Source organism: Phalangium opilio, unplaced genomic scaffold (genome assembly GCF_054372755.1).
Source record: "Phalangium opilio isolate 3A_F unplaced genomic scaffold, DU_Popi_V2 ptg000082l_1, whole genome shotgun sequence".
NCBI classification, from domain to species: domain Eukaryota; kingdom Metazoa; phylum Arthropoda; class Arachnida; order Opiliones; family Phalangiidae; genus Phalangium; species Phalangium opilio.
In genome coordinates, this window is record NW_028324189.1 from 12310021 (window position 1) to 12337242 (window position 27222).

At 35.4% G+C, this 27222-nt stretch overlaps 7 protein-coding genes across 11 annotated transcripts; 4 read left to right on the forward strand and 3 right to left on the reverse strand.

Moving 5' to 3' along the window:
• Nucleotides 1-80: 80 nt before the first annotated feature.
• Nucleotides 81-1975, forward strand: LOC149651748 (uncharacterized). Its single transcript, XM_089848784.1, has one exon. It carries the CDS (start codon nucleotides 296-298, stop codon nucleotides 851-853), a length of 558 nt encoding a protein of 185 aa, XP_089704910.1. The 5' UTR covers nucleotides 81-295; the 3' UTR covers nucleotides 854-1975.
• A 13226-nt stretch (nucleotides 1976-15201) lies between these two features.
• On the reverse strand, nucleotides 15202-18955 carry Pgi (glucose-6-phosphate isomerase). The gene is made up of 14 exons (XM_089848804.1): nucleotides 18816-18955; nucleotides 18647-18737; nucleotides 18446-18583; nucleotides 18180-18314; nucleotides 17507-17722; nucleotides 17394-17438; nucleotides 17264-17317; nucleotides 17147-17207; nucleotides 16899-16978; nucleotides 16755-16838; nucleotides 16452-16691; nucleotides 15822-16026; nucleotides 15686-15752; nucleotides 15202-15620 (listed from the first exon to the last, which is right to left on the reverse strand). The coding sequence occupies exons 1-14, from the start codon at nucleotides 18953-18955 to the stop codon at nucleotides 15497-15499; spliced, it is 1680 nt and encodes a 559-aa protein (XP_089704930.1). The 3' UTR covers nucleotides 15202-15496.
• Nucleotides 16908-22356, forward strand: HemK1 (HemK methyltransferase 1). Of its 3 annotated transcripts, XM_089848815.1 has the most exons (7): nucleotides 16908-16997; nucleotides 17082-17122; nucleotides 21096-21229; nucleotides 21304-21362; nucleotides 21434-21653; nucleotides 21717-21934; nucleotides 21998-22356. In XM_089848815.1, the coding sequence occupies exons 3-7, from the start codon at nucleotides 21110-21112 to the stop codon at nucleotides 22233-22235; spliced, it is 855 nt and encodes a 284-aa protein (XP_089704941.1). In that variant the 5' UTR covers nucleotides 16908-16997; nucleotides 17082-17122; nucleotides 21096-21109; the 3' UTR covers nucleotides 22236-22356. The 3 variants fall into 3 exon arrangements, with proteins under 3 accessions (XP_089704941.1, XP_089704942.1, XP_089704940.1); XM_089848816.1 differs by lacking the exons at nucleotides 16908-16997; nucleotides 17082-17122 and adding an exon at nucleotides 19049-19155; XM_089848814.1 differs by lacking the exons at nucleotides 16908-16997; nucleotides 17082-17122 and adding an exon at nucleotides 19192-19321.
• Nucleotides 19055-20418, forward strand: LOC149651751 (ketosamine-3-kinase-like). 2 transcript variants are annotated; one of them, XM_089848812.1, is made up of 2 exons: nucleotides 19055-19155; nucleotides 19360-20418. In XM_089848812.1, the coding sequence occupies exon 2, from the start codon at nucleotides 19375-19377 to the stop codon at nucleotides 20275-20277; it is 903 nt and encodes a 300-aa protein (XP_089704938.1). In that variant the 5' UTR covers nucleotides 19055-19155; nucleotides 19360-19374; the 3' UTR covers nucleotides 20278-20418. The 2 variants fall into 2 exon arrangements, with proteins under 2 accessions (XP_089704938.1, XP_089704939.1); XM_089848813.1 differs by lacking the exon at nucleotides 19055-19155 and having other exon boundaries at nucleotides 19315-19780; nucleotides 19861-20028.
• On the reverse strand, nucleotides 20296-21084 carry ND-B15 (NADH dehydrogenase (ubiquinone) B15 subunit). Its single transcript, XM_089848823.1, has 2 exons — nucleotides 20961-21084; nucleotides 20296-20746 (listed from the first exon to the last, which is right to left on the reverse strand). Exon 2 carries the CDS (start codon nucleotides 20737-20739, stop codon nucleotides 20407-20409), a length of 333 nt encoding a protein of 110 aa, XP_089704949.1. The 5' UTR covers nucleotides 20740-20746; nucleotides 20961-21084; the 3' UTR covers nucleotides 20296-20406.
• Nucleotides 22357-22368: 12 nt separating the features above from the next.
• On the reverse strand, nucleotides 22369-22824 carry LOC149651753 (uncharacterized). Its single transcript, XM_089848824.1, has 2 exons — nucleotides 22723-22824; nucleotides 22369-22653 (listed from the first exon to the last, which is right to left on the reverse strand). The coding sequence occupies exons 1-2, from the start codon at nucleotides 22778-22780 to the stop codon at nucleotides 22409-22411; spliced, it is 303 nt and encodes a 100-aa protein (XP_089704950.1). The 5' UTR covers nucleotides 22781-22824; the 3' UTR covers nucleotides 22369-22408.
• Nucleotides 22825-23354: 530 nt separating this feature from the next.
• Nucleotides 23355-27176, forward strand: LOC149651754 (uncharacterized). 2 transcript variants are annotated; one of them, XM_089848820.1, is made up of 2 exons: nucleotides 23355-23642; nucleotides 23705-27176. In XM_089848820.1, exon 2 carries the CDS (start codon nucleotides 24465-24467, stop codon nucleotides 25086-25088), a length of 624 nt encoding a protein of 207 aa, XP_089704946.1. In that variant the 5' UTR covers nucleotides 23355-23642; nucleotides 23705-24464; the 3' UTR covers nucleotides 25089-27176. Both variants share the same exon structure in this region, with proteins under 2 accessions (XP_089704946.1, XP_089704947.1).
• Nucleotides 27177-27222: the final 46 nt, after the last annotated feature.

Sequence of the window (27222 nt, forward strand, 5' to 3'; positions counted from 1 at the left end):
AAGGTTATATTAAGTCAATATAAACTGTTTAAATTTAGTAGTTTGCGTCAGAAATTGTAATAAGAAGGTAGGTTAGGTTAGGAACTACTTTGTTTGGGTTGGGGTATACAGTCATAACTAGGTCGCCGGCCTGTTTGGACCGGAACTCGAACAAAACAAAGAAGAATTTTCTCGATACGGACTGAGTCGGGAGTTAGATTGAGACGGAGGAAGGCGTGTTGTCAGACTGTTCGTCACGTTTGTTTGTTAGTATTTAAAGTAATTAACGAACGTTTTAACGGATTGAAAATTGGATATGCCAAGTAAAGAAGAACTGGAAAATATGCGAAGGATAAACGCCGATAATACCGATATGAAAAGCCCGAATAATATATTGGGTGTCGGTATCGCCGCTGATATGGAGGAATTAGTAGCGGCCATCAAACACAATTTGAGACTGAAATCAAAATCGTGCCATTCTAATTTATGTTCCAAACAAAAACGGGTATCGCCCTACGACGTACCAAGTCGGACTTCGTGTAAAAAACATTCTGGAGAATTTTGTCCTTGCGTTTTAACGAGTAATAATCGTCATAATAACAACAATAGAAATCATCAAAAAAGTGTACAAAACATCGATGATCCGTACGAAATGTTGCAAGTTTTATTGCGCGAAGGAAGTTTGATTAAAGAAGCGGTTAAAAGGTTGCAATTAGAGGGAAACCAAGAATCAAGCAGTCAGAGCCCGTTCACAACGTTCAAGAAGAAAAAGGATTCCATCGATTTTTACGAGCATGAATGTAGCATTTGTGATTTGCCAACGACAATGGTGGCTACTACGCAGGATGAAGCGGCAGCCGCTTGTGTTCTGTGAAATAATTGTGATCGTTTTACCAACATGGTGAAAAATACAAAACTATATGGATTATTTTATTCAAATTGACTTCAACTCTTTAAAAAAAACAACAACAAATCAAACCAACCAACCAAAACAAATAAATAAACAACCTAGGATTTTTTTAATTAATAATAATTAAACCATTTTTTATAATTAATAACTGCGTTTAAAACTTCATTTTCATATTTAAAAAAACAACATTTTACATTAAATAGAAAAAAAAACAACAACATAGGAGCACTACTACTACCACCACCACAACAAATAAATAAACGGCCATAATTCATCTCTAGGGTATTCTAATTTTTATAATAATTAATTATGTTTGTATCTTAAGCCTCGCGCTCAAAATTATACGTGTTAAATAGGTAATTTTCCTTTTTAACTTGTAATAGTGTGTGTGTGTGAAGTAAGTTGTATGGATGGTTAAATCATGGCTTCTCTTTGTTTTGATTTTTCGACCAAGACGGGGAACGTGTGACGTCATTACAGTCTAGATATCTCATTGGTTTATAATATCGGGAGATAGGGAGGTTCCCCGCAGTACCTCCCCCCCTTTTTTCTCTTAGCTCGGCTCTTAAATTTAACCCGTTTAAGTTAAACGAGTTTAAAAAACTAATTTGTTAAATGAATTTTCACAAACATTCTTAAATTATTTTCTCCCCAATGTTTAATTTAATTGTAAATTAAAAGTCAAATATTTCAAAGTGCTTCGTGCGGGTTTTTCAGTGTTTTTAAACAAAGGAACATGTTAATCATGTGTATTTCATGTCTGGTGATGAAATTCCCCATCCCTCTTTTATTTTTCAAAATATCATCCTAGCCCCCCCCCCCCCAAACATGTTATTTTTTATTGAAAATACATTAAGTGAGTTATGTGAATTATCTCACTTTTATGATTGTAAGTGTAAAACAGGAAGGAGGTTCATGTGTTTTTTAATTTTTTTTTCCTGATCTCATCACTTGAACAATGTTATGTTGCTCTTTTTATGTTTTTGAATTAACGGAGGTGATGTTCCGTAATTCGTAAGAAAAACGTATGACCAAAAAAAAAAAAGAAAAAAAATGCAAATAAAAAAATTATTTCATTGGTCCAAATTGATGTGTTTTATTGATTTTTTTTTTTTTTTATTTTTGATTTTTTTTGGGGTTTAGCTTTACTCAGAGGTTTTTTTCAGCCATGTTCTGTGATTTGGGTAATTTTAGAGGTCTGGGTACCTTTTGGGGCCTTGATCCATGATTTGGGTAACTTTTGGGGGCCTTGATCCATGATTTGGGTAACTTTTGGGGGCCTTGATTCATGATTTGGGTAACTTTTGGGGGCCTTGATCCATGATTTGGGTAACTTTTGGGGGCCTTGATCCATGCTTTGGGTAACTTTTGGGGGCCTTGATCCATGATTTGGGTAACTTATGGGGGCCTTGATCCATGATTTGGGTAACTTTTGGGGGCCTTGATCCATGATTTGGGTAACTTATGGGGGCCTTGATCCATGATTTGGGTAACTTATGGGGGCCTTGATCCATGATTTGGGTAACTTTTGGGGGCCTTGATCCATGATTTGGGTAACTTTTGGAGGCGTTGATCCATGATTTGGGTAACTTTGGGGGCGTTGATCCATGATTTGGGTAACTTATGGGGTCTTACTCCATGGTTTGGGTAACTTATGGGGTCTTACTCCATGGTTTGGGTAACTTATGGGGCCTTGATCCATGTTTTAAGTAACTTTTGGGGCCTTACTCTATGATTTGGGTAACGTTTGGGACCTTACTCTAACCTTGCATAACTTTTAGAGCACTGTTCTGTGATTTCGGTAATATTTGGGTTGTTGATCTGATATTGAACATCTACAAAGTCACGGGTTTCGATTTGTTAAAGTACAAAATTTACATCCTTTATAGAACACCTTATGTCTAGTGAGTACTTGAGTTCCTGTTGGCTCGTTGTTTGAACTGTTGAAATGTTTTATAATTGAAACCAACCTTAGACGCTGTATGGTTTAGCGCGATGAAATCGTCTCTAACACATCCAAATTGTATTTATAAGTTAGATCCTTTACATTGACTGTATATTTGAAAATACACCAGGACAGTATGTTCAAACGGGGAAGCCATAATATTGCACAATCTAATTTTAAACCCTCGTTTCCATTGCACGGTATAATGTAGGTGTAATGTGTTATATACCACGTACTATATACTACCTTGTAATTGAGGCCATGTAACGTAAACATATGCAGTGAGTGCCTTTAAATTAACCGAAATTCAGCTTAATTACGAGTAATTTTAAACCATTCTAATTTATGCGAACGATATTCCAAGGTTTTAAGTCATATATAAATAAAAGGCGTAGACCTCCTTTAATTTCAACGCGTGTAAATATTTATAGTTTTATACAGAAACAGAACCATAACGCTTTCAAAGATCGCTATCTTTCATTATTTTCGTTCTGTATTTCCTCATCCTAGTCTCTGCAAAAGTAAACTTTCAGCTATAAACTAACTTAGGCTAAGTCTCCCTGCCCTTTAGAGAAATTTAGTTATTTTTAGACGTTGCTGGAAATCCCCTTCTTGATGCCCAAACTCTTAAAATTTTTAAAACAAACGATACCTCGTGAATTTCGATGGTTTTCCCCATGAATATTGAACTATACACAATATTTTGTAGCGATAGCGTTGCCTTTTAGACCATTTTTGTTAATTTACCATAAGTTCATAAGATATGTTCCATCCATAAGTTTGTCACTGGTAACTTAGAAACTGGAGCTTGTCATGAAGTGACAACGTATAGGTCATGGATTCGAGGTAAAGCGACGCCTGGTGAGGCGCTGTCAAAGGCTTAGTAAGTTCAGACTAAATAGGACCTAGTCCTGCAGGATTAACACCGAGTGTAGCCAATCAATTCTCGCTTAGTTTCAGTGTAATATTCATATCATTATTTATGAAATTCATAGTTCAACCCGTTCTTTTACTGACGTAAGACCCTGGGTAAGGGTAAAACACGTACTGTACAAAGTATATATATAGGCTTAACCAATACATTTGGGCTTAAGTTAGCTCGCTTTTCCAATAGGAAACATTTATATCTTTACGGATACGGAATTAATTTGAACAAAGCATATTTTGCTATTTCTTTTTGTATATAAAAAGGGTTAGGCCCAAGTCTTATTTCCACGTAGTAACCATTTATCTAAAGAGGATAAATACGATAAACATGTTTTTTATTAACCGGCAATTTTTATAATTTCTTATCTTTCTTATACATTCAGTCAGATTACCTCGAATTCTGTTTGTTATCGATAAGCTACAGGGCTAAGTTTAGTAATAATTTTTTGTTGTTGTTGTCTTGTTATTTATTGTGCGTAAGACTTTTAATGATTATGAGTAATTTTCCTATTAATTCTTGCGACATCGTTTGAAATTGTTATTTAGTACTTTGAAAGTAATTAAGAATTAATAAGAATTTTAACTTTTAATATTTCACATTGAGTGAATTCGGGTTTTAAGGGGTTTTCTCTTGGTTTTTATTCCTTTTCGAGAATTGGAAAACCGGTTTTTTTTAATATTAATTTCTTTCTTAGAAAAAATAGTAATAGAAATTATTTTCCCAAATTTTATTTCATAATAAATTTAATATTTATTTGTTGATCGAAGCTACAATTAATGTTTTGAGGTTTTTCAAAAGATTATTTTAAGAATAAATATTATATTATAAATGGCGGGAACCTTCACGGAGTGGAATTTTAATGGGGGACTGACGTTTCATAGTGGAATTTTAATCCATAATATAAGATAACTTAGGAACTTACGATAATATCAAACATTTAACATTAATACATTTTTTATTATTAATTATAATAACCTTCACGATAGATAAATTATTTAATTATAATTATAGTTGCGCAGATCTTAAGGTATTTTCCACCGTAATAACGCAAACTTTAATGTTTACATAACAACAATTTATATAAACAAACCAAAAATAAATAAAAAATATTAACGAGTATAAAGATTTTAAAGAAATCAAATTTAAGTTTAATGACCCGTTAAATTTAACGATATAAACATTAAAAACAAAAGAGTACGCGTAAAACTTCCATAATATTTCCCCAAAACGGAGTACGAAAATACTTCTGTCTATTCGAAGGAAAAAAACCAAAACAAGAAATTCGGAAAAGAAGTTTTTTTTCTTTAGAATTTTTTTTTTTTTTTTTGCCTCAAAAACCTGATCGGTATGGTTTATACTTTATAGTATTAAAACTAATTTAAATTATTCCAACCCCCCCCCCCCCGTACTATTTCTTTCTTTATTTATTTCTTTAAAAAAAGGGGTAGGTAAATTTCAAGTAATATAAATATATGACTGGTATAAAAAAATCTAGGTTGGGGTTAGAGGAAACCATTGGAGGAAACAAAATGTCTGTCCACGAAGAAGCAAGGGGGTTTTATTTTTTTTTTAACAGCATACTTGTTTGGTTGTGGGGGGAAATGTTCAATGTTCCGGTTGAAAAAAAATATAAAATAATTTCTCCCCCTTTAAGACCCAAGTCCCAAGAGTCTTTGTTGACGTCTATGCTGCGTGGTTTTGAAACGTTTCTGAATAAACAAGAATCTCTTGAGTATACGTGGTCCGTGGAGTGGAACCGAACGAGTTACCAGTTTTCCAGCTGCCTGGAATGCCATTTTTGATAAAAATCATTTATGGAATCTCTGTAATATTATCATTTAAAACCAGTTATTTCTCTTTCTCTCTCTCATCTCGCTAGACTTGCATGGTGGAAGGAACTCAATGATATGATATCGTTTAAAGGCCATTAGTTAAAGTCATACATTCCTTATAATATTTATATTTTAACTGCCATTAGCAAAGAGGCTACAGATGTTTGTTTATTGGTTAAGTACTTTACTGGGCGCCATTTTTAAAGATGGCGGAGGGTCTTATAGTGAATTGTGTACTTAATGTTAGCTTGAATTAGAGAGTATTATATTTTATAATTTATATATTAGCAAGGGGGCTACAGTGTTTGTTTATTGGTTAAGTACTTTATTGGGCGCCATTTTTAAAGATGGTGGAGGGTCATATAGTGAATTTGTGTACTTATTGTTAGCTTGAATTAGGGTGTATTATATTTTATAATTTAAATATTAGAAAGGGGGCAACAGTGTTTGTTTATTGGTTAAGTACTTTACTGGGCGCCATTTTTAAAGATGGTGGAGGGTCTTATGGTGAATTTGTGTACTTAATGCTAGCTTGAATTAGAGTGTATTATATTTTAACTGCTATTAGCAAAAGGGGCTACAGTGTTTGTTTATTGGTTAAGTACTTTATTGGGCGCAATTTTTAAAGATGGCGGAGGGTCTTATAGTGAATTTGTGTTCTTAATGTTAGCTTAAATTAGAGTGTATTATATTTTATAATTTATATACTAGCAAAGAGGCTACAGATGTTTGTTTATTGGTTAAGTACTTTACTGGGCGCCATTTTTAAAGATGGTGGAGGGTCTTATGGTGAATTTGTGTACTTAATGCTAGCTTGAATTAGAGTGTATTATATTTTAACTGCTATTAGCAAAAGGGGCTACAGTGTTTGTTTATTGGTTAAGTACTTTATTGGGCGCAATTTTTAAAGATGGTGGAGGGTCTTATAGTGAATTTGTGTTCTTAATGTTAGCTTGAATTGGAGAGTATTATATTTTATAATTTATATACTTGCAAAGAGGCTACAGATGTTTGTTTATTGGTTAAGTACTTTACTGGGCGCCATTTTTAAAGATGGTGGAGGGTCATATAGTGAATTTGTGTACTTAATGTTAGCTTGAATTAGAGAGTATTATATTTTAAAATTTATATATTAGTAAGGGGGCAACAGTGTTTGTTTATTGGTTAAGTACTTTATTGAGCGCCATTTTGAAAGATGGCTGAGGGTCATATAGTTAATTTAATCTTAGCTTAAAGGACAGAGGGATCGAGTAGGTATCATATCATACCTATACATAATTATCAGTCAAGGACGATTGATACCATTTACACTGCGGGAGACCAGGCTACTGGCGTACAAAGTGTAGACTTACCAAGTAGCATCGCCTCCTGCAGTGTAAATGGTATCAATCCTCATAGTCTGCAAACTATGCATAAATAAAATAAATAACATTTTTTAAAACTTAGTTAGGACTCAGGATCGAGCAGCTTGGAATTTGGGATTTAAAGATATCTCTTTTAGTAAAACTGGTATGTATATCTTATCTTTGAGGTACTTAAAGAATTAAAAAAATATATATATATATGTATATAAATTTACAATCTAACACAATTAATAAAGCAGTAGTAAAATGTAGTTGAAGAAGGCGCGTGATTCGGTGGAAGATTTCTAGTATCAAAAACTAACTCGACTGACTTGTCGAAGAAATTCAAGGTCTCCTATCTATAATAAAAACGTTTTTACAACTTTTCAAGATTCATTTACAACATTCAGGGTTAACAAGCCACAGCTACATTTATTATACAAAGAAAAATCAAATAAATCGCCGCGTGGTTGAAAGATAAAAATATTAAATCAAGATAGTTTGACTAACATTAAACGTGCCCATATAAACATTGCGTTCGTATTACCATAAGTTTATAAGATATGTTCCATAAGTATAACGCTACCTATATTTCGTAATGCTAGGGACTACTGAGAGCTAATTCGAGAACGACAAGCGAGAAATGAATTGAAGTTCTACACTCGGTTAATTGCAGTCCATCTAGGTCCCATTTAGTCTGTACTAAGCCTTTGACAGCCCATCTTCATATTTAGTCTGTACTAAGCGTTTGACAGCCCATCTTCATATTTAGTCTGTACTAAGCCTTTGACAGCCCATCTTCCTATTTAGTCTGTACTAAGCCTTTGAGTTTTTACAGCCCATCTATTTAGTCTGCACTAAGCCTTTGACAGCCTATCTATTTAGTCTGCACTAAGCCTTTGACAGCTCATCTACATATATAGTCTGTACTAAGCCTTTGGTAATAGGGTGTGACGTCTGAATGCTCTCTATTGACTACACTGTTAATTTTGCAGGACTTCCATCTAGGTCCTATTTAGCCTGCATTACTAAGCCTTTGACAACGCCTCACCAGGCGTCGCTTTACCTCGAATCTATGGCCTAAGTCACTTCATGACAAGCTCCAGTTTGTAACCAGTAACAAACTTAACTTAAGGAACAAATCTTATAAACCTATGGTATTATTAATCATTTTAAGGTGATAACGCCATTTGCAAACACTTGCGTAACACCTAGAGATAAATAATTTTAAAACATTTTTAGCTCTCCGCGGTTATCCTCAAAACGGAACGAAAGAACCAAAACAAAACAAAAAACTCTCGCCTCCTACAAGAATTTTTTGTTCAAAAAAAATACTTGTCATATTTACAAAAACCCGTAAACTGACTCCGCCTTCATTTTGGGGTCGCTAGTCTGAAAAACCTCGAGTTTGCTAAAGCGTCATGGTCGATGTGTACATACAGTGTGTAGGTTTATTCTGTATATTTTTTACCCGAAAAGGCAGTTAGGGAAAAAGGGACTAAAGCCAAGCTAGCTACTCTAATGAATTCGTAAACATCCGGTTTCTTTCGGAAATAAACCACTGGCAGAGAGAGAGAGAACAAGGGGGTTTAATAAAATGAAATTGAAGCGATCCTATTTCACAATAAATGAGGTTAAAGTAATTAGTTTTGTACGAAAACTTCAATGCTCCCAATTTTACTTAAATAAAATATAATATAAAAGAAAACACTGCAGGGGGTTCAAAAACAACCCGAACTATCGAATGGAGTTAAACAAAAACATATTAACCAGTGATTGCAACAGTATTTTGTTTCAATGGTTTTTAATTTATTATAAAACTAGGGTTTATTTATCAAATTGAAAAACGTATAGGTCTAATCTATTATAGACTGCTCCATTAAATAATTGAAGAAAAAAATGGGCGGGGCCGCCATGTTAGGTTAATTTCCTAACACGCGACGAAGGCATCATCATACCCAGCCCGAATTCACTACACGAATGTGTAGGCTAGCCAACTCGCACTGCCTGCCTCTAGCGGTGCTTCTTTGCACAAAGGAAATAACCTCATAAAATGCAGTGTATGTACTGTGTATCGAGGGGTTAATCACTGTCGGTTTCTATGAAGTATGAACATGTACTTCATTTATCGGTAACTTTTAATAATTTTGCACTGTTACTTAAGGTTCGACTTTTAAATATTAAACATAGTTAATTTTGGTAAAGCTTACACTCTGATAGTTGAGTGATTAACCCCTCGAATGTAATAGACGAAAAATTGTCTACTGAATACTGAATACTTTTGATAATTTCGGAATAAATCCCAGCTTTGAAATGAAAAAAATCAAAAACCAACTCTTAAAGAAAATGTCTTTATTTTTATTTTGAAAGGAATTTTGGTATGGTGGAGAGGAGATACCCATTGAAAATTTCATTCCACCAGCAGCAGCACATGGCTCTTTATTAAGGGACGCTAGCTAGTCTTTTGGGCCCTTGAGAAAGGGGAGGTAGGCGTGACTTAAGAGAGGTCAAGGCTGAATGCGCGGTTTCCCTAGTTCAATGATAAATGCTGGCAGAAAGGCAGGCATACCACACCGTCCACGTCGTGAGCTATTCAGAGGAAACTAGGAGAAGTTTCTCCGCTCTAGCGTAGCTTCACAGACCCAAAGCTAAATCAATCCATTGTCAGTCCTGGACTCCAGGACTCCCGGGCTGAAAACCATAATAATAATAATCGTACATAGCCCCTGAAGGAAATTTCGGCATAGCAAAAATAATAATAAAAAAAAGTTTGGAAACCCTGCTCGCTGTAGCGGAGAATGTTTACAAACAAAATATGTTATTTTTTTTTGTTTTCGTTGTGTTTTTGCGATAATGGAAAGATTCTTGTTTTGAGGGTCGTAGTCGTACGTTCCCGATTCTTCTGCTAAAGTTGCTGAAACGTTACAATAAGGGTGTAAACAATAGATGGTCTCTTTCTTTATCTTTAAAGTTTCCAAGCGATTAAATTGCTTAAAGAGATATCTGAAAAAATACTTATTTTCGTTTGGGAAATTTTATGGTTACGTAATATGGTAACGTGGATTGGGTCACGTAAACCATACTTTTTCGAAAAGTGTTTTTTTCCCAATATGATTTTATTTATAATAGGTAATATAGAGGCTATGCAAAATTGCAGACGTACGTCAAGTGACCTCACTTAAATTTGAGTAGGCATATTTAATCTCTCTAAGAACGTTTTTGATTGAATTGACTTCGGATGAGGGATTTCGGGTGTACCTTGATTTCACGAGTGTTTGTCGCCTCGTGAAAATATTAAAGATGTTAAGTACGATTTAAAAAATTTAATCACGTTTGAAAATTGTTAGTTATAGAAGTTTCAAAAATATTTGAAAGAATTTTAAAGTTAATAATTTGTTTATTGAAGAAGTTACATAAATTTGACTTATTTAAAACTAATTGAAAAGAGTTTGTCGCTAGCCTATAAATTAATTTTAAAACGTTAAGCCTTGGCTGTCAAATTATTCAAAATATTAAAAAAAAAGGTTTATACGAACTCTATGCAGAGTTTTCAGACAAGGAGAATTGATACCATTTACACCAGGAGGCAAGGTTACTTGATACTACACTACTACTTTGTCCGCCATGTAGCCTGGCTTCCTGCAGTGTAAATGGTATACTATCAATCCTCCCTAGTCTGAAAATTATGTATATACAAGAAGCGATATCTAGTTTACTAGGGAGAAGGTATAAATTCGCCCCCACATTTCCAGCTTTTATCTCCAGTCCAAACGTAGGTCCGGAGGCAGTTAATCCCCGCCGCCTCTAAATTACAACCAGCATGCATCTCATTGGTTCTTGAAAACTCACGTCAGCGCGACGCGAATGACGAAAATTACGTAGTTTCCGACTGAGGAGAGGCAGCGAAATATCCCGGCCTCCTTTTACGTCCCCCCTTGGTTTTTGAAAGGGGGACTGGGACTATGGCGCGCGAATACTTAGGCATCTTATACCTTCTCCCTAATAAACTAGATATCGCTTCTTGGTATATATAATGAAATGCAACACCACCATACATGTTACAACACGCTTAAATCAAATATTGGATGCCACCTCGTTTAACATCTGGTACTTTTATAACTATGTCGCGTCATCGCTCTAACTTGTACGAGAGAAAAGAATCCTTGTGTTTTAGGTAGGGCCGCCTAATCCTCATTTCCGTTTAAAAACGTTAGTTAGTTGGGTTCGTTTCGTTCGAATCTAGGGTGCATTTAACTCGAACCCTAGTTTATGATGAAATCCTTGAAATGTTTTCATACTAAATTTAAAACAGGGTACTGCTTGCGCTTCTGTCTTTTTGGTAGAGAAATATGTGGAATTTTTTTGAAGTAAAGATAGCTTGACTCCATGGGACTCTCTCTATTAGACTGCATGTCGACGTCAAACCTCAATTTGATTTCCAAGAATCGAGGTTTTTTTTTAAAACAGTTTTAAATTGCAGTGTATTACAAAGCTTATTCTTATGTCACGAAATTTGTACGGGAGTAGCCTTTAAACGCTACTGTAATTTCGTAATGAGATCAAGACTATATCTCGTGTTCTTTATAATGGTTACGAAACACTGGCAGACACTTACTTATTTTGACTTGGCAATATGCCCTAATCATATGAACAAAAATAAATCGCTTGTCTTTCTGCCAATCTGTTAAAAGTATACAGTATAAAATATGCCACGTGTTAGCTCAGTGTTTTCCCCAAAATATTGTAAATAGAATTATCAAAATAAACGATTGAAACCCTTGCCAATTTGAAACTTTCCGTGTACAGGGTGCTATAAAAATGGAGCGTGGTTGGATAGAGTTCAGTTGGTTTTGTGGGCAATTAAATTTGAGTTGACATTTTGACATAAGGGACACGTACCGTTTGCAAATTATGATTTGAGGGTTTGAAGGATGACCCCTTAAATTTAATTAATTGAAAGACAATGATTTCATCTAATTTAATTAAGGGGTTATCCCTAAAATACACTAATTATAGCTCGTAAACATTGTCCCATAGTTCAAAATCGGTAAAAGATGTTACATTTTCGACTCAAAATCGATTTCCCATTGAACAAATTGTACCCTCCCTTTTTAACACCCTGTATATTAAAAAGGTGGTAACACTCACGTGTATCACGTCGTGTTTTTAATTAATTTTACTATTAAAACATTTAATTAAAGCAATTATTTTACCTTCACTTTAAATTCAGGTTTTGCTACGTTTGTTTTGATTCGTTTCAACTACACACCAAAATATTTATAGTTGCTTTGTTTACAAAGAAAAAACGTAGTGTAATTCATTTTAATAAACAATAACCGGTATTTTTTCCGTGTCGATTTTAAAATATTGAAACCATTGTTATAATGACGTAAAATACATATATATAAATATAACCCTTAAAACAAACCTGTTTGAGTATAACGTGTTCTGCGTTAAATCAATCTAAAACAACCACCGACATAATTCATATAGTGTTGCCTAACAGCTCCAACTAGTTTTTTATTTTATCTCTCTGACAGATAGGTATTTAAGATAAAAAATTTATTTTGGAAAAATTAGTTATAGTTGTTCTTATTGTGTTTTTAAAATAATACGCCCAAAAAAATAATTAATGGGTCGATTCGTTTGTCTTTAGTTTATTCAGAAGTGAGATGAGACTAGAAGGGCATTGGTAGTAGATCCTGGCACTAGTGAACAAATTTGAGGATTTTATGCCGCTTCCATCGCGCCTACACTCCAGAGAAAAAAATTGGTCGAGTTCCAAAAACATTTCCTACCCCCTTCCCCTCAACCTAAAGCCGCGGAACACGGACGCGGCTCCTTGAATCTAGTTCGGCCGTTTACCGCCACGAGCGTCTCACGTTTTGGAGGGAAAATTCAGAAACCGCTACCAGAGGGCCAACCGTTGGTATGTTATCAAAAATGTTCACTTTCGCCGAGTGAAGAATTTGGTTAGCTCAGTACTTCTAGTCTCATCTCACTTCTGGTTTATTGAGACACGAGGGTTAAAGAATGTAATGTGGTTCATAGTTATACACACAACTGTAGAAACGTGGTCGGTACGTTTCATGTTGTCACGTGTTCCGTAAAATATCTTCCACTCAGCTAGTTAGTTAGTCATCAAAATTCTATTGGCAAAGTTGCATTATATGTACTTTTTTTTAGTCTTGCGCAATAGCAATACGCATTCCCACATAAATGTATTTATATATAAATCCTAGGAATTCCGTGTGCTACGGTGACGCAATGATGAGTTTATAAATACATTAATTATTTAAATTAAACACTTATTGATATATTCCCTCCCGAAATTCCCAAGGACTAAACACTCACACACACACACACACACTTGATATCCTTGAAATGACGCTAATATTTCTTTTTTTTCTTCCTCTCTGGCTAAATGAATAATGGGGGATTTTGTATAAAGTGAAATTATTCGACTACCTCTTTCTCTGTACATTTTCATCGAAAGTTACGTAAAATTATTGTTAATTGGACCTGTTTAATTAAATAATAGAAAAATTATGGTCAAGCGTGAATAGTTTCGGCAATTTTTCCTTATAATTTCATCAGACATTATTTTAACACCCACAAACCTGGAATGAAACTTCAGTAGCACTCTGCTTAGACCTTGACAGAGTACCTCAACCCTTTCTCTCTTTATCATGGCTATGACCTTAAAGTTATCAACCATACCATAGTAGCTGGGAGGGTTTTAAGTTAATTTCAATCCTTTTGCGTCAAACTATAGGCATTGATTGCGGAGGAAAGAGAATATGTGAACAAATATGAAATCATCCTACCGTGTGTTTTTGTGTTTTGTTGTTGTTATTATTATGAATTATTTTAATTTTACATGAATGTTTTGCTTTAGTTAGTTCTACTCGCAGTTACTTTAATGCACTGCACTACATCGAATTTCAATTCATGTTGAAATTTAACTTATTCCAGTTTTGTATTTTATTATCATTAAGTCTCCTTTATGATTTCAAATGATTTTTCTTTTCAATTGGTGTATGGTCTATGCTTTTACAATATTTACAGCGCTAGGTTTATCATGGATGACGAATTATTAGGCCTAAAATATATTGTCTGGTGCTTATCTTTGTTTAGTTTGACGTCATATGACTTAAATTTGGTCACACCCCACATGTTTAATGATTGTAGCGTAATTAGTTTTAATTGTACTACTGCACGTACGTTTTAGGTTTATATCGCGTTGATTTTGAAAGATAGATGTAGAGTAGAGTATGCGAGGTGTTTATTTTTAATTTTTTTCTATTAAAAATCCTTTGGCGTGACGAGCTTTTCTGCAAAATCACGGTTGCGTATGGGAAAAATGTATATTTAGAGACGCTCAACTGGTGCGATATTCAAGGTTGTTTTGGCTAAAGAGCATTTACAATTGCATCGTAAATGATCCAAAACACTCTGAAAGGCTTAAATTATTATTAGCAGCTCTATTCTTAATGTCAAAGATCAGTAAAACCCATAGTGTTCTAATGTCTATGGTAAAACCATTAATTTTTGGTTACGCTTCGTAATTTAATGAAAATAACATTTTAAAGGCCATTTATTAAGCCAATTTATATATTTCATGAGTCTGAAAACAATATTAGGAATATCATCTTCGCGTAACCTGTAGAATCAGTGGCATCTATAACCCCTTTTTTGGGCCATAAAGCAGACGAATATATTGCAATGGCCTATCTGTTATGTCAAACGTAATTATTTTAGTTCATGCACTACATAAACGGTTAATAATGTTTAAAATGTATACCTATGCTAACTTTTCGAGCATCTGATTCAATTATTAACTAGAAAATACCAATTATTTAAATATTTTTGAAGTTTTTTTCTATAACTCTTAAATCAGACGTAGGCAATTTGACCAGCGCGTGACCCGCGGTTTCTCGCCACCCGAGCCCAGTAAAGTTTGGGAATCCCAGCCAGTTTTCTGCTCAACTTCGTTTACAGGTGGTTGTTAATTTGTTATTCACCTTTGAACTTGTAGAAGTTTTTGTAACTAATTTTAACGAAGAAGTTGGGTAAATTTTACGTTAATTATCAAGTAAATCGCGTTTAGTTTGTATAAAATGTGTCGTTTGATGAGGATGAACAACTTATACGAAGATATGGATGTGAATAAAGGTATGACTTGTTAGGCCTAATTCTTCAGGACACTTTGTTGGGGACAGGGTTCATGCAATGTGTAAAGTAAAGTTCAATCAAAAGTACTCTTATATGACAACAAATAATTTTTATTTCTTTATATCAACTAGTTTAATAACTATCCGTTAATTAGTTAAATGAATAATTAACAGAAAGTCATCTGTGGTAATATAATAAAAGTTAAAATTGTAATCTGTCATAAACCACTTATCTAGGAACGAAAGTATCACAAAAATATCTTTTCGTGAATTTATGTTTACCAATCTAAACCCTACGTGTAAATATGCATTGCCAAAAAACATTCACATTTAATTTAAACCACATTTTCTCAAGTATTTAAGTTAAATTCTCGGAATTTAAAAATTACTGATTATATTTCTTAATGAAATTCATCAAGCCGTTGGTCGAAGCATCATGAGTGCTTACAGGATTTGAACCTTTCAATTCCGGTTGAATTACTTTAGCTAGTTGTTTTCCCAGCTCAACACTAATGAAGTATAGTTAATTAGCAACATTAAATATTATAATTATACAATTAATTAAAATACTTACCCCCACTGGTCAAATGAATTGATATCCCAAATGATACCTTGAGTAAAAATCTTCATTTCATACATTGCTATAGTAAAAATGTTAGTTTATTATTTATGTTTAACGAAAGTGGTTCCTAATTATTTCAATTTAATACCAATGAGCATTCCTAGGCTAAATGGCGTAACTTTTTCCAACAAAATTGAGTTTGTAGGACGATTTCCTTCAAAAACCTTATGAGGTAAAATGTCTGCAAGTGTCTGGCCACTGAGACCAGCTTTAGTAAGCTCTTCCTCAGCTACTGATTTAGACTTTCCAACCATCAAAGCTTCAGTTTGGGCCAAAAAGTTAGCCAATAGAATCTGTAAAAATGTGCTCAATTTAGTTAAAACAGAAGTAAGATGAGACTAGAAGTAAAGAGCTCTAGCATTGGTAATAGATCCTGGCACTAGTGAACATATTTGAGGATTTTATGCCGCTTCCATCGCCCCTACACTAGAGAGAAAAAAATTGGTCGAGTTCCAAAAATATTTCCTACCCCCTTCCCCTCAACCTAAAGCCGCGGAACACGGACGCGGGTGCTTGAATCTAGTTCGGCCGTCTACCACCGCGAGCGTCTCACGTTTTGGAGGGAAAATTCAGAAACCGCTACCAGAGGGACAACCGTTGGTGTCTTATCAAGAATATTCACTTACCCCGAGTGAAGAATTTGGTTAGCTCAGTACTTCTGGTCTCATATTACTTCTGGTTAAAATAATCAAGGGTAAAGCACAGTTCCATAAGTTACCTCATGGTGGATACCACTGTTGATGGGGTTATGAGTTTTAACTGGGGCAATAAAATCAGCTGGGATCAATCTAGTCCCTTGATGGATCAACTGATAAAAGGCGTGTTGACCATTTGTTCCTGGTTCACCCCATACAATGGGTCCTGTTGTGTAGTTGACGCGTTCTCCACTACGAGTGACGTATTTTCCATTGGACTCCATGTCCCCTTGTTGGAAATAGGCAGCAAATCTATGCAAGTACTGATGAAGGGAAGGGACATAATTAGTTTAACTAATTAATTAAAATAATTGCAATTAACCAACCTGATCGTATGGAAGTAGGCAGTGCGTTTCAGCGTTGTAAAAATTATGGTACCATACACCCAGCAATGCCAAAATTACTGGAATCTAAATTATTTTGTTAGTGTGACTTTGAAGTTAAATTACCGGTAACTAATACTGAATTACATTTTTATCTAAAGGTGTAACTTGGAAGTGCTGATCCATGTAATGCGCTCCGGAAAGCAATTGGTCAAAGTTGTCCATTCCTATGGATTAAAATCAACATTGGATTAAAATCTGCCCAAGAACGTCTCTGGACCAAAGACATATTGGATTAAATTCTGCCCAAGAACGTCTCTGGACCAAGACTTATTGGATTAAATTCTACCCAAGAACGTCTCCGGACCCTGGTAAGTCCACTTTTCATTACTTACCAATGTGCAAGGCGATGGATAGACCAATAGCGGACCACAAAGAGTACCTGCCACCAACCCACTATAAAATTCGGTAATTAGCTCAGCAATTACTGAAATATACCAATGATAACTTACGTCCCAGAACTCAAACATGTTCTTTTCGTCGATTCCAAATGCTTTAACTTTTTCCTGAAACAAAAAATTAACATTTAATTTAATTTAATTAACGTTAAATAATTAAGTTAGGGTGCAATCAGTATCTTACTGAATTGGTTGAGAGAGCGACAAAGTGTTTGGCAACTGCGCTAGGCTAAAGTTTAAAGACATGTAAAACGTTAAAATGTGGCCATATTATAATGTTTAGCATTTTATTCATACATCTTTGGCCTTTTCCAAAAACCACGCTTTTGCAGACTCGGCATTCGTAATTGTCTCTTGAGTCGTAAATGTTTTGGAAGCAATGATAAATAGGGCAGTTTCAGGGTTCAATTTTTTAAGAGTTTCTGCCAAATGGGTTCCATCGATATTGGAGACAAAGTGGACGTTAGGTCCGCATCTATAAGCTTTCAAAGCTTCAGTGACCATTAAAGGTCCCTAAAAGATATTGAAAACATATTTTTTATAACTTCGAAATTGGCGGGAAACTTGTTGAAGATAGGGGCGTCTTATCCTTGAACTCAACATTCAATTCAACAATCGAAACTTATCAAAAAAAAAAAAAAAAAAAAAAATAAGAAGTTAAGACCTTGGATTGAAGCCAAGTTTTAGTGGAGTTGTTGATAACTTTCTCTAAAAAAGTTCTTAGTTAAAAATTTTTGATAAGGTATCAAGCCACCTAAGTACTATCTTATCATTGGTTGATTGGCTTTGGCAAAAGGATATTTAATTTTTAAACAAGTAACGCGTCTTTTGATAAGGAAACATTATAACCATTTTCCTTTAACTTAATTGTCATTTTGATTGATTGCCTAAATTTTTTAGTATGCTTAAATATATATTTAAATTTGTCGTAATAAGTGACAGTGAAATATGTTTAAATAATTTGTCTTACGAGATCAGAGCCACCAATTCCGATATTGACAACATCGGTAATCGATTTGCCAGTGTATCCCTTCCAAACACCATTACGCACAGAATCCGAAAATTCTCGCATATGCTTCAAAACTGCATTAACACTCGGCATAACCTATTTAGGGCAAAAAAATATATTTCGCAATGTATGAAATGAAGAATGGAACACACCCTTTTTTTTTTATTAAAATTCATTATAAATTTCGTAATGTAGGTTAGTAAATACGTAAAAACCAATGAACTTACGTCATTGCCATCAACCAAAATGGGGGAGTTTGAGCGATTTCTCAAAGCGATATGTAAAACGGCTCTATCTTCGGTGAAATTAATTTTTTTACCCGAAAACATGGCATCTCGCGCTGCTTCAATCTTACGTGATTTGGCCTAAAAAAATGAACTTACGATAAAATAAAAATTCAACCGTGGCAACTTGAAAAAACTATTTACCAATTCCAATAGAAGGTTCAAGATATCGGTATTGATTAAATTCTTTGAAAAATCCAATAAAAATTCACCATCCTCGTGTTTAACGTGAATACTGTCAAATTATAAGGTTATTTCAAGGTCAAGATGGTAGACAAGACTAACAAGCTGGTTGCCGTCCGTCTATTTTTACCTGAATTTTTTGAAACGATCGGGGTCATTCTTGAACATTTCAGCGATGTTAAGTTTCGCTCCATTATTACGATGATAATCGACCAATTTTTGGAAGACAGGGTCCTCTTTTAGGCTAGATGATTGGCTAAACGCTGCCATTATTGCGTTAGTTACTGTTGTGTCCGGGGTCCGGTATAGTATGAGGTAATAATAGATGAAGTAAGACTTTTTGTCGGTCTGGGGTTTCGCAGCCTTGATCTCACCGTTTGCCCTTATTACCAAGAGGAAAGCCGGTTTGAATGGAATATAAGAGAGACTAGAGAGGCTCTGGGGAAACGACCGAAAATAAAAATACCAAGGTTATAATTTTGTAAGGACGCCATCTTTAGGGCTATGTTTGCAGTTATAAAGCTCAAAGTCCAACGATAGACGACGCTTAAAAAGTGTTGTCAGTTTTTTCCAATAATCTAATGTTTATTTAACACATATTATTTTGTACGATGTTGGTCTCGTAAAAACCCACCAGTAAGATTATTTCTGTTACCATCCATCATTGCTTTCAGTTACCACTTACCAGTATGGAAGCGTTTCTAAAACAAGCCCTAAAAGTTAATACCCTAACTAAAATGGGAAGAGGAGGTGGTGGCTGCATAAACCAGGGAGAAGGTTATGACACCGATACTCTTGGGCAAATATTTGTTAAATTCAATAGTCAAAGTGGTGCCCGGGTCATGTTTGATGGAGAGTACGAAGGCTTGAAAGCCATGACCCAAACTGGAACTGTTAGAGTCCCCAAACCAATTGCTGTCTTTGACAACCCCAAGAACGATGGTGCAATGATTGTCATGGAGTACTTGGAGTTCAACTCCTTATCGAAATATTCCGAGGAATTGGGGGAACGCCTTGCTGACATGCACTTGCATAACTTAAACTTGGCTAAAAATAATGATCCAGGATACGTATCGCGATTCGGATTTCATACAAGTACTTGCTGCGGTTATTTACCACTTGACAATACTTGGAAGGATGATTGGGTTGATTTTTACACAAATAATCGGTTGCAGAATCAGTTAGACATGGTCGAAAGCAACTATAATGATAAGGAAGCTAAAGAACTATGGGCGCAACTTAAACCAAAAATCCCGAAACTCTTTGAAGACATTGATGTGGTCAAACCTTCCTTGCTTCATGGTGATTTATGGGGTGGGAATGCGGCCGAAATCAATGAAGGTCCTGTTATATTTGACCCCGCTTCCTTTTATGGACATTCTGAATTTGAGTTAGCCATAGCTGGGATGTTCGGTGGTTTTAATAGAACTTTTTATAATGCCTATCATAAGAAAATCCCCAAAGAGCCAGGTTTTGAAGATAGGAAAGATTTATACCAATTGTTTCATTACTTAAACCATTGGAACCATTTTGGTTCAGGTTATAGAGGCTCATCGATATCTATTATGCGTAGGCTTGTGAAGAAGTTTTAAAAATAAATTGGATGCAAATTATTTGTTCTAATTAAGAATGTTTAATGTACCAAATTTTGGACACAAGATATTTAATTTCAAAAAAATCCAGTTCATCTAAATTTACAAATATTAACAATAAATACAAGTTTAACCCTGCAACTTGAACATTCTGTCCTTGTACTTGACTTCACCATTGCGTAATCTAGCTTCACGTTGAGTTTTATCTTTGTGTACTACCGTCACCAAAATTGCAATTGGTAATAGGCAAGTCGAAACCCATCCGACGAAATTTCGAACTCCAGGCTTGAAACGCTCAGTAGCTGTAGCTTTCATTGCCATGAATCTTTGTACTCCCGAATCAAAGACCATACCATCTTGATACGGACTAGTAGCTTGCTTTAAATACTGCGCCCGCAATGCATTTTTCAACGCAGCACGTTTTTCTGCCAAAAGCTGCTCCGGGGGTTTTGCCTCTGACATTTTAAACCTGTTAATTAAGTCAGATTTTACGTTAATTTTAAGGGTCCTTGGATACCCTTCATACAACCCAAGGCTTAAATACTATTCTCGATATATTATCGAAATTTACTAATATAGACCCTGCAGCTATTGTAAAAATTGTTATTCGTCGATTACCTTATACCTTAATCTTCGAATTAATTAATTTAATTTAATTAGTTTAACGTGAAATATTGGCGTACCTTTTAATATAAGAACGAAGTAGTTCTTTAGTTTTCCTTCAACGTTAGAATGGAATAGCAGACGACTCTAAACTTCTAACACTGTCAGGGCGGGAAATAAACCAACATTTAAATTATGAATTTGAAAATTTGCAGTTTTTGCTTTGATAATGAGGTACTCCGGCTTTAGAAATTTAACAAAATTAAGGTCTTTATGGCTAAACAAATGGAATTCTGCTGGAGTTGATGATGGAGAGATATCTTTTAAAGAAATTCACGCTCTTTTAATTGTACGTCCGTTATGAAAGTATCTGTTTTGAAAATAAGCTTATATAATAATTGCGGTGACAAATTTATCACTCAGAAACGACACAGACTATCAATATCAGAACTAAACAAATTATGCTACCAAAGATATAATAGGCAAGTTTTGTCCGACACCCTGAAGTTCATTGAGAGTATAAGTGCAAGTACAACCCAAACACTTATTACAGAACGCCTTTGCAATACGTCATCGGTGAATGGGACTTTCGTAATCTAACTCTTAAGACACAAAAACCCGTCTTCATTCCACGACCTGAAACTGAACAGTTGGCTGGGTTGGTCATCCAACATATAAACAATTCCAAAACCATCGATTGTCCAGTTGAAGTACTTGAAATTGGTTGCGGAACTGGCGCCATATCTTTAGCAATCTCTGATGAATGTCGCCACGTACGTTTTCCCACACAAAGCTAAGGACCATAAGACAGTTAAATAAGCCTTTACCCAACACAGGTCAATATAACTGCCATAGATACAAACCCCCAAGCCTGCCAGCTTGCTCGGATCAACTCTAAACTCTTGAACCTTAATATTAATGTCCACGAGGCAACTCTGAATACTGGTGGGGTAATATCGGGGTTATGTATTGAAAAACAGTACGATGTAATTGTCAGTAACCCACCGTACCTCACTGACGAGGAAATGGGAAATTTACAACCGGAAGTCTTACTGTAGGTTTTGATTGGTTACCATACCTTAAATATCCTGGGTTGAACTGAAGTATAATTTTATAGACACGAGGATAGTCTTGCCTTACATGGCGGCATAGATGGCCTCGATGTTGTAAAAGATGTACTTACGTTTTCGCAACATAATTTGAAACATGGCGGTGTTACCTTCATGGAAGTGGGACTCGCTCACCCAAAGATGTTGAAGGAACTTTTAGAAAAACATACGTACTTAAAATTTGTGTCTTCTTACCCCGACTTTACTGAAAGAGAACGATTCGTTGTAATACAAAGGATATTATAATTATAATTTATGAATCAGTACAATTCAGCGCAAAAATAAACAGTAAACTTTATTGAACTTTTTAAAAGTTGGAATTAGGATACATTATCATCAAATAAATTAAAAAGAAAATCTTCAACCGTATTCATTCATATTCATTATTTTTATTATTTAGGGATTAATTTATATTTTATTTAACCTTTTCTTAAATTACCGGATGGTCGAACGTTGGTCTTCTTTTTCTGTCCCTTTTTCCTCATAGCCGTGGCCATTTTATTCATGTTGTTGACCAGTTGTCCTACTAAAGGTTTGTTGGCCATTTGGCACCACATTTCATTGGTGGCCGCTTGCATCGCCGCTGCGTTTCTGGTATCGACCTTAGGTACGCGTATGGCACCGTTTTTGCCCAGTTTTGCGCATGGGTAGTTCTGTCCAAGAGCTGTGTAGCAACCCAGAAAGTTAATTATGATTCGAACCATAAAGATTTCAAAACTTTATTTTAACTTACCGAAATCTAAGAATCCGAGCAATACGATTACCACAACCCCAATGAGATATCCTCTCATTTTGATTTTGTGGGGAAATTTCTTTGTTGCGTTACTAAGTTGCAAACTTGTAGTGTGGTTTCCAGTAGTTAGACTGAGGAAGTTTGGACTGAACCTCGTTGATATTTAAGCAGGATTAGCGTGCTACCGTGTGTTTTCCCTAGCCGCTGTATCAACATTAAAATTTTAATGGCTTACCTAAATACAATGCTATAGCTGGTTAAATATGGATCTTAATAATGGCCTCAAATCCTCTATGGTTGGATTAAGAGTTGTTTAATTTATGGTTGTTAAACAATTAAAAAAGTTCATGAATATACGTCGTGGTAGCGAATCATCTTTATGGGTTTAATTGTAAAGAGTAGATTCAGAATTTCTAAGAAAAGGTTATGGTCTATTTGTTCATTTATTCATTAATTTCGTCAAAATATTTTCGTAAATGAATTTTATGTCCCGACTTGATGGCTCCGCGCCTTTGACGTCATAGCTGACATGGAGTGCATGGCCAAGGGATATTTTTTCAATCTTCGTTGGCGCAGTTTTGGTTGACTAGGGGCTATCGCTTTCACCTCACAGCTATTAAAAGGGTCCGGGTTCAATCCCATGGACATCCCTTCGTTAATAAATACTTTGAAGTCCTTGAAGCTCCTATTTTTAATCATACACGGTCCTACTTAATATTTGTCCAGGAAGCTTAGTTTTACAATCTTTCACCTTGACGCGAACCTTGGACGGTTAATTTCGTGCCTTGAATTTTGTCAAGATGTATTAATTCCACTTTCAATCCATTATTGATCAAACCTTCATCATTAGAAGATGTTCATGTTAGTTTTGTTCAAAGTTATTGTAATTTTTACGTCATGTTCATTCGTGTCCATGTTTGGTAACCACAATTTTTTTCTATTCGGGTCCTTAAATCCGTATTTTAAGTGTTTAAATTTCCAGATATGTGTAGTAAAGGTTACGGTTGTCACGGTAACTTTAGCTACGTTCATAATCCAGTTCAATCAGTTCCTTATTACAAAGATGACTGGTCAAGCGATTGCAAGTACAATTCGGACCAAGTATGCCTGTCAAGTATGCTTGAGATTTATAAGAAAACCATGGAGTTTGCCCGAATTGCCGGAGATGATCAACTCCTGACAAATTTGGTGTGTTTATTTCAATATAATGGAACCGAAAATTGCGTCCTTCCAACATCGAGTGACGTATCTCCTTGCGTCTACGTCATAGGGTGGGATCCAATTACGTTCGAGGATAATTACCCATTATTCGATGTTTATTTAACGATGCTAAAACTCGCGCGCATTCTAGGCGATGATTATGCTACGAAAGGTTTAGTCGGTTTTCTCGATGAAGAAATTAGTAATTTGGTAGCCATTGGTTACGAAATTAACCCCTAAAACCCCAATACCATTTTTGTATTTGATTCCACCACCGAAAAAAACTGTTGTATCCGCACCTGGTTTTGTCTAAATTATTATTTTATTCAAATAAAACAACATCCGCTGTTAAACGTACGCCAATCGTTACTGACAAGTAAAAATACGAAAAGGGTTTTTCCAGGGGGATGGAAAACTTTTAATAATCCAATGAAATTAATATGACGTTTACAGGTACGTAACATTTAATGAAAGTACTCGCTTGATACCGGCAATTAATTTAATTTGCCGAGAAGGCGTTTGGGAGAAATTTCAACCCTAAAATGATGGGTGACTTAAGGATCTGTTTTGGCGTCATTGTCTTCATTGTCTTAATTTGTTCTTGTTTCGACCTTGTACGAGGTGAGACATCATTCTCTATAGTTTGCTTATCCATGAAGGCGTGGCTTGGCCTTTTAGTGAGGGTGGTTCCAACACGTCATCATGGGCATTTATTAATATTTTCTGGGCCTCATGTAGGTACTTGTGTTCATAATACTAACACCTCTACCGTAACGCTGCTTAACTTAAACCGGACTAAACGGGCCACAAGTAATGTTCTTCCATGGCGTACCATCTATGGTTTCACTAAAAAACTAGCCAGAATCGCTGGTAACGATCCTTTGTTAAAAACAATGAACCAAATGCTATTAACGACATCCGGTAAAGTGTCCAAGGCCTCAATTTATGGTTATTACGGGTACGCGGCTTACGTACCCGTCGCGCCAGTTGTATATTACGTCCCGGTTCAAGTTCAACAGTACGCCTTGGTACCCTTAACTTCCATCAGTGGTTTTACTGGAAACTTTGGTAGCACCGTAAGCAATTCTGAACTTTTGGAACAGTTAATCGCGCTTATACAAGCCGCTTTAAATGAACAGTACGATGATAGTACAGACGCGGCCTAAGAATAAGGAGAAAAACAGTAAATTATCTATGGATTAATTAACCCTTTCTAAGAATGCAAATAAAGTTTTGAAGTAACCGAGTGTAACTCGTGTTGATATGACACGTGTTTTGACTTACTTAATAACCTTGACATTTTGAATATGAGGATATTTTTTTCAAATTCTATTAAATCGAATATGGTTTCAGACGTACAGTCAAATATTATTGCTTTGTACCATAATGCCCGTTGACGTCTGAACATTAAGTCGCAATGTGATTGGTAGATTTAGATCTTAAAAATTAAGCCTAATGATTTAGGGGAGGATACGAATTGTGTGCTCAGTTGAAACCATGTTGAAACACTTTGCGTGACGCGAAATTATCCTTTCTTAATTCCAATATTTCCCATTAGATCTATTGAGAATTTTATTTTACTTCATTCCCACTGAGTAAATCATGATTATTTATATATCCTTATTGTTTAACTTCTGAACCACATAATTTAACCTTGAGGTTTTTAGACAAACTTGATCGTAATTTATAAGCACTTGTACACATTTGTATCCGCTGTACGATGGGAGAAGGCCGCTTAATTATTTGTCTAGTTTTAACAGTGATTTTGATTTTGGAATTCAACCATGGTGAGTTGATTTTGCCTTTACTTAGGCCATTTTTTTATTTTTACAATTACTTGAACTATGTTTGGACGTCATGTCCAAGCTAAATATATAATACAATGACATGGCTTCATGTAAAGTAATGCGCTATAACAAGGTTAAACACTGTTACAGCTCAAGTTAATGGACTCAGGGCCAATCGTACCAGAAGGCAGACAAGAACAAGCGCAACCTCAGCGGCCGCTGTATTACCATGGCAAAGAATATACGTTTTTTCATTAAAGTTGGCCAAAGCTTTTGGCAACAATGCTTTACTGTCTAACTTGAACGACATGATTACAACCGAAATGGGGAAAACCAGTAAGGCTTATTGCGGAGGACGAGGTGGTTACGGCTACGGGGGCGGCGGAGGAGGTTATGGTTACGGAGGTTACAGTTATGCCCAACAGCCAATTATCTATTACGTTCAACAACCCCAGGAGGTTGTGTTTGACACTGGTATTACTGATTTTACCAGCGGGTTCGGCGGGGCGGTAGGTAACGATGCCTTGTTGGAGCAGTTAATCGCTTTGATTCAGTCAGCCATTGATGATACCTACGCTGACTACGAGAGTGATGGAACTCCCAGTAAATAGGCCTAATTGTTACCAAGGAACCTTGAAAGAATTGCCTAATTATTATTTAAACATCGAAATTTAGTTCTAATCAATAAATGTTTATTCATTGATTGCTTATTGTTTCATTATTTACAATGTTTCCTAATATTTGATTACTAGCCGTTGCCCGCGGCGTCGCACGCGTGTAATAAGAACTACCATCAAAATGATATAAAGAATGGGTAGATTTTACTGATGACTAATATTTTTGTAGCACCCTAGGAGCGAAGGCACTCTGCGTTGCCCGTCAGCCCGTCGGGACATTTTTTATTACTTTCCATGCGGACATTATTCCATAAAGAAAGGTTTTTAAGTTTGTGGCCGCCATTTAAAAAGATGGCAACAAATCGAACCCGAAAGACCTTTCAGAAAGCCCGTCTATAGGTTAAAGAACCAGTGTACTAAATATTTGTGAAATCGCTTCAAACGCGCGGACTTTGTTGCATAGAGAATTTTTTTTTACATTTCTGGTCGCCATTTTTTAAGATGGCGGCGGATTGGAAAAATCTTTCTTAGTACGCGCCTACTACTTATGAGTAACGTTCCTGCAAATTTTCAGCCTTCTAGGGCAAGCGGTTTGGGCTCGGCGTTGATTATCAGTCAGTCAGGACTTTGATTTATATAGATCTAGATTGATTTTACTGCCAAAATCACGGGATATGCCTGTAATGAACCTTATTTATGTAACTTCAATATTATAATCGAGATGTGATCGTGGGTCACGGGGTCATCGGACCCTAAAACAGATTTATCTTATTTCACCATCCCTTTGAATGTATATAGTTTTGAACTTAATTTCTCTCTTGTATTCCGAGAAATTTAGCGCAGATATTGCTGTCTAAATTAGTTCTTGATGTTATTTTTAACACGGGAAAAGCTAT

Excerpts from the sequence above, each read along its gene's own strand:
- LOC149651748 (XM_089848784.1), top strand. The coding sequence starts at position 296 with ATGCCAAGTAAAGAAGAACTGGAAAATATGCGAAGGATAAACGCCGAT.
- Pgi (XM_089848804.1), bottom strand. The coding sequence starts at position 18,955 with ATGGCAGCGTTTAGCCAATCATCTAGCCTAAAAGAGGACCCTGTCTTC. Across the intron at positions 18,315-18,445 it reads TTTTGGTTGATGGCAATGAC|GTTATGCCGAGTGTTAATGC; the intron begins GTAAGTTCATTG and ends TGCCCTAAATAG. Across the intron at positions 15,753-15,821 it reads TAGCCTAGGAATGCTCATTG|CAATGTATGAAATGAAGATT; the intron begins GTATTAAATTGA and ends TTTTTACTATAG.
- LOC149651751 (XM_089848812.1), top strand. The coding sequence starts at position 19,375 with ATGGAAGCGTTTCTAAAACAAGCCCTAAAAGTTAATACCCTAACTAAA.
- ND-B15 (XM_089848823.1), bottom strand. The coding sequence starts at position 20,739 with ATGTCAGAGGCAAAACCCCCGGAGCAGCTTTTGGCAGAAAAACGTGCT.
- HemK1 (XM_089848815.1), top strand. The coding sequence starts at position 21,110 with ATGAGGTACTCCGGCTTTAGAAATTTAACAAAATTAAGGTCTTTATGG. Across the intron at positions 21,230-21,303 it reads AAATTCACGCTCTTTTAATT|AAACGACACAGACTATCAAT; the intron begins GTACGTCCGTTA and ends TTTATCACTCAG. Across the intron at positions 21,935-21,997 it reads TTACAACCGGAAGTCTTACT|ACACGAGGATAGTCTTGCCT; the intron begins GTAGGTTTTGAT and ends ATAATTTTATAG.
- LOC149651753 (XM_089848824.1), bottom strand. The coding sequence starts at position 22,780 with ATGAGAGGATATCTCATTGGGGTTGTGGTAATCGTATTGCTCGGATTC. Across the intron at positions 22,654-22,722 it reads GCTCGGATTCTTAGATTTCG|CTCTTGGACAGAACTACCCA; the intron begins GTAAGTTAAAAT and ends GTTGCTACACAG.
- LOC149651754 (XM_089848820.1), top strand. The coding sequence starts at position 24,465 with ATGATGGGTGACTTAAGGATCTGTTTTGGCGTCATTGTCTTCATTGTC.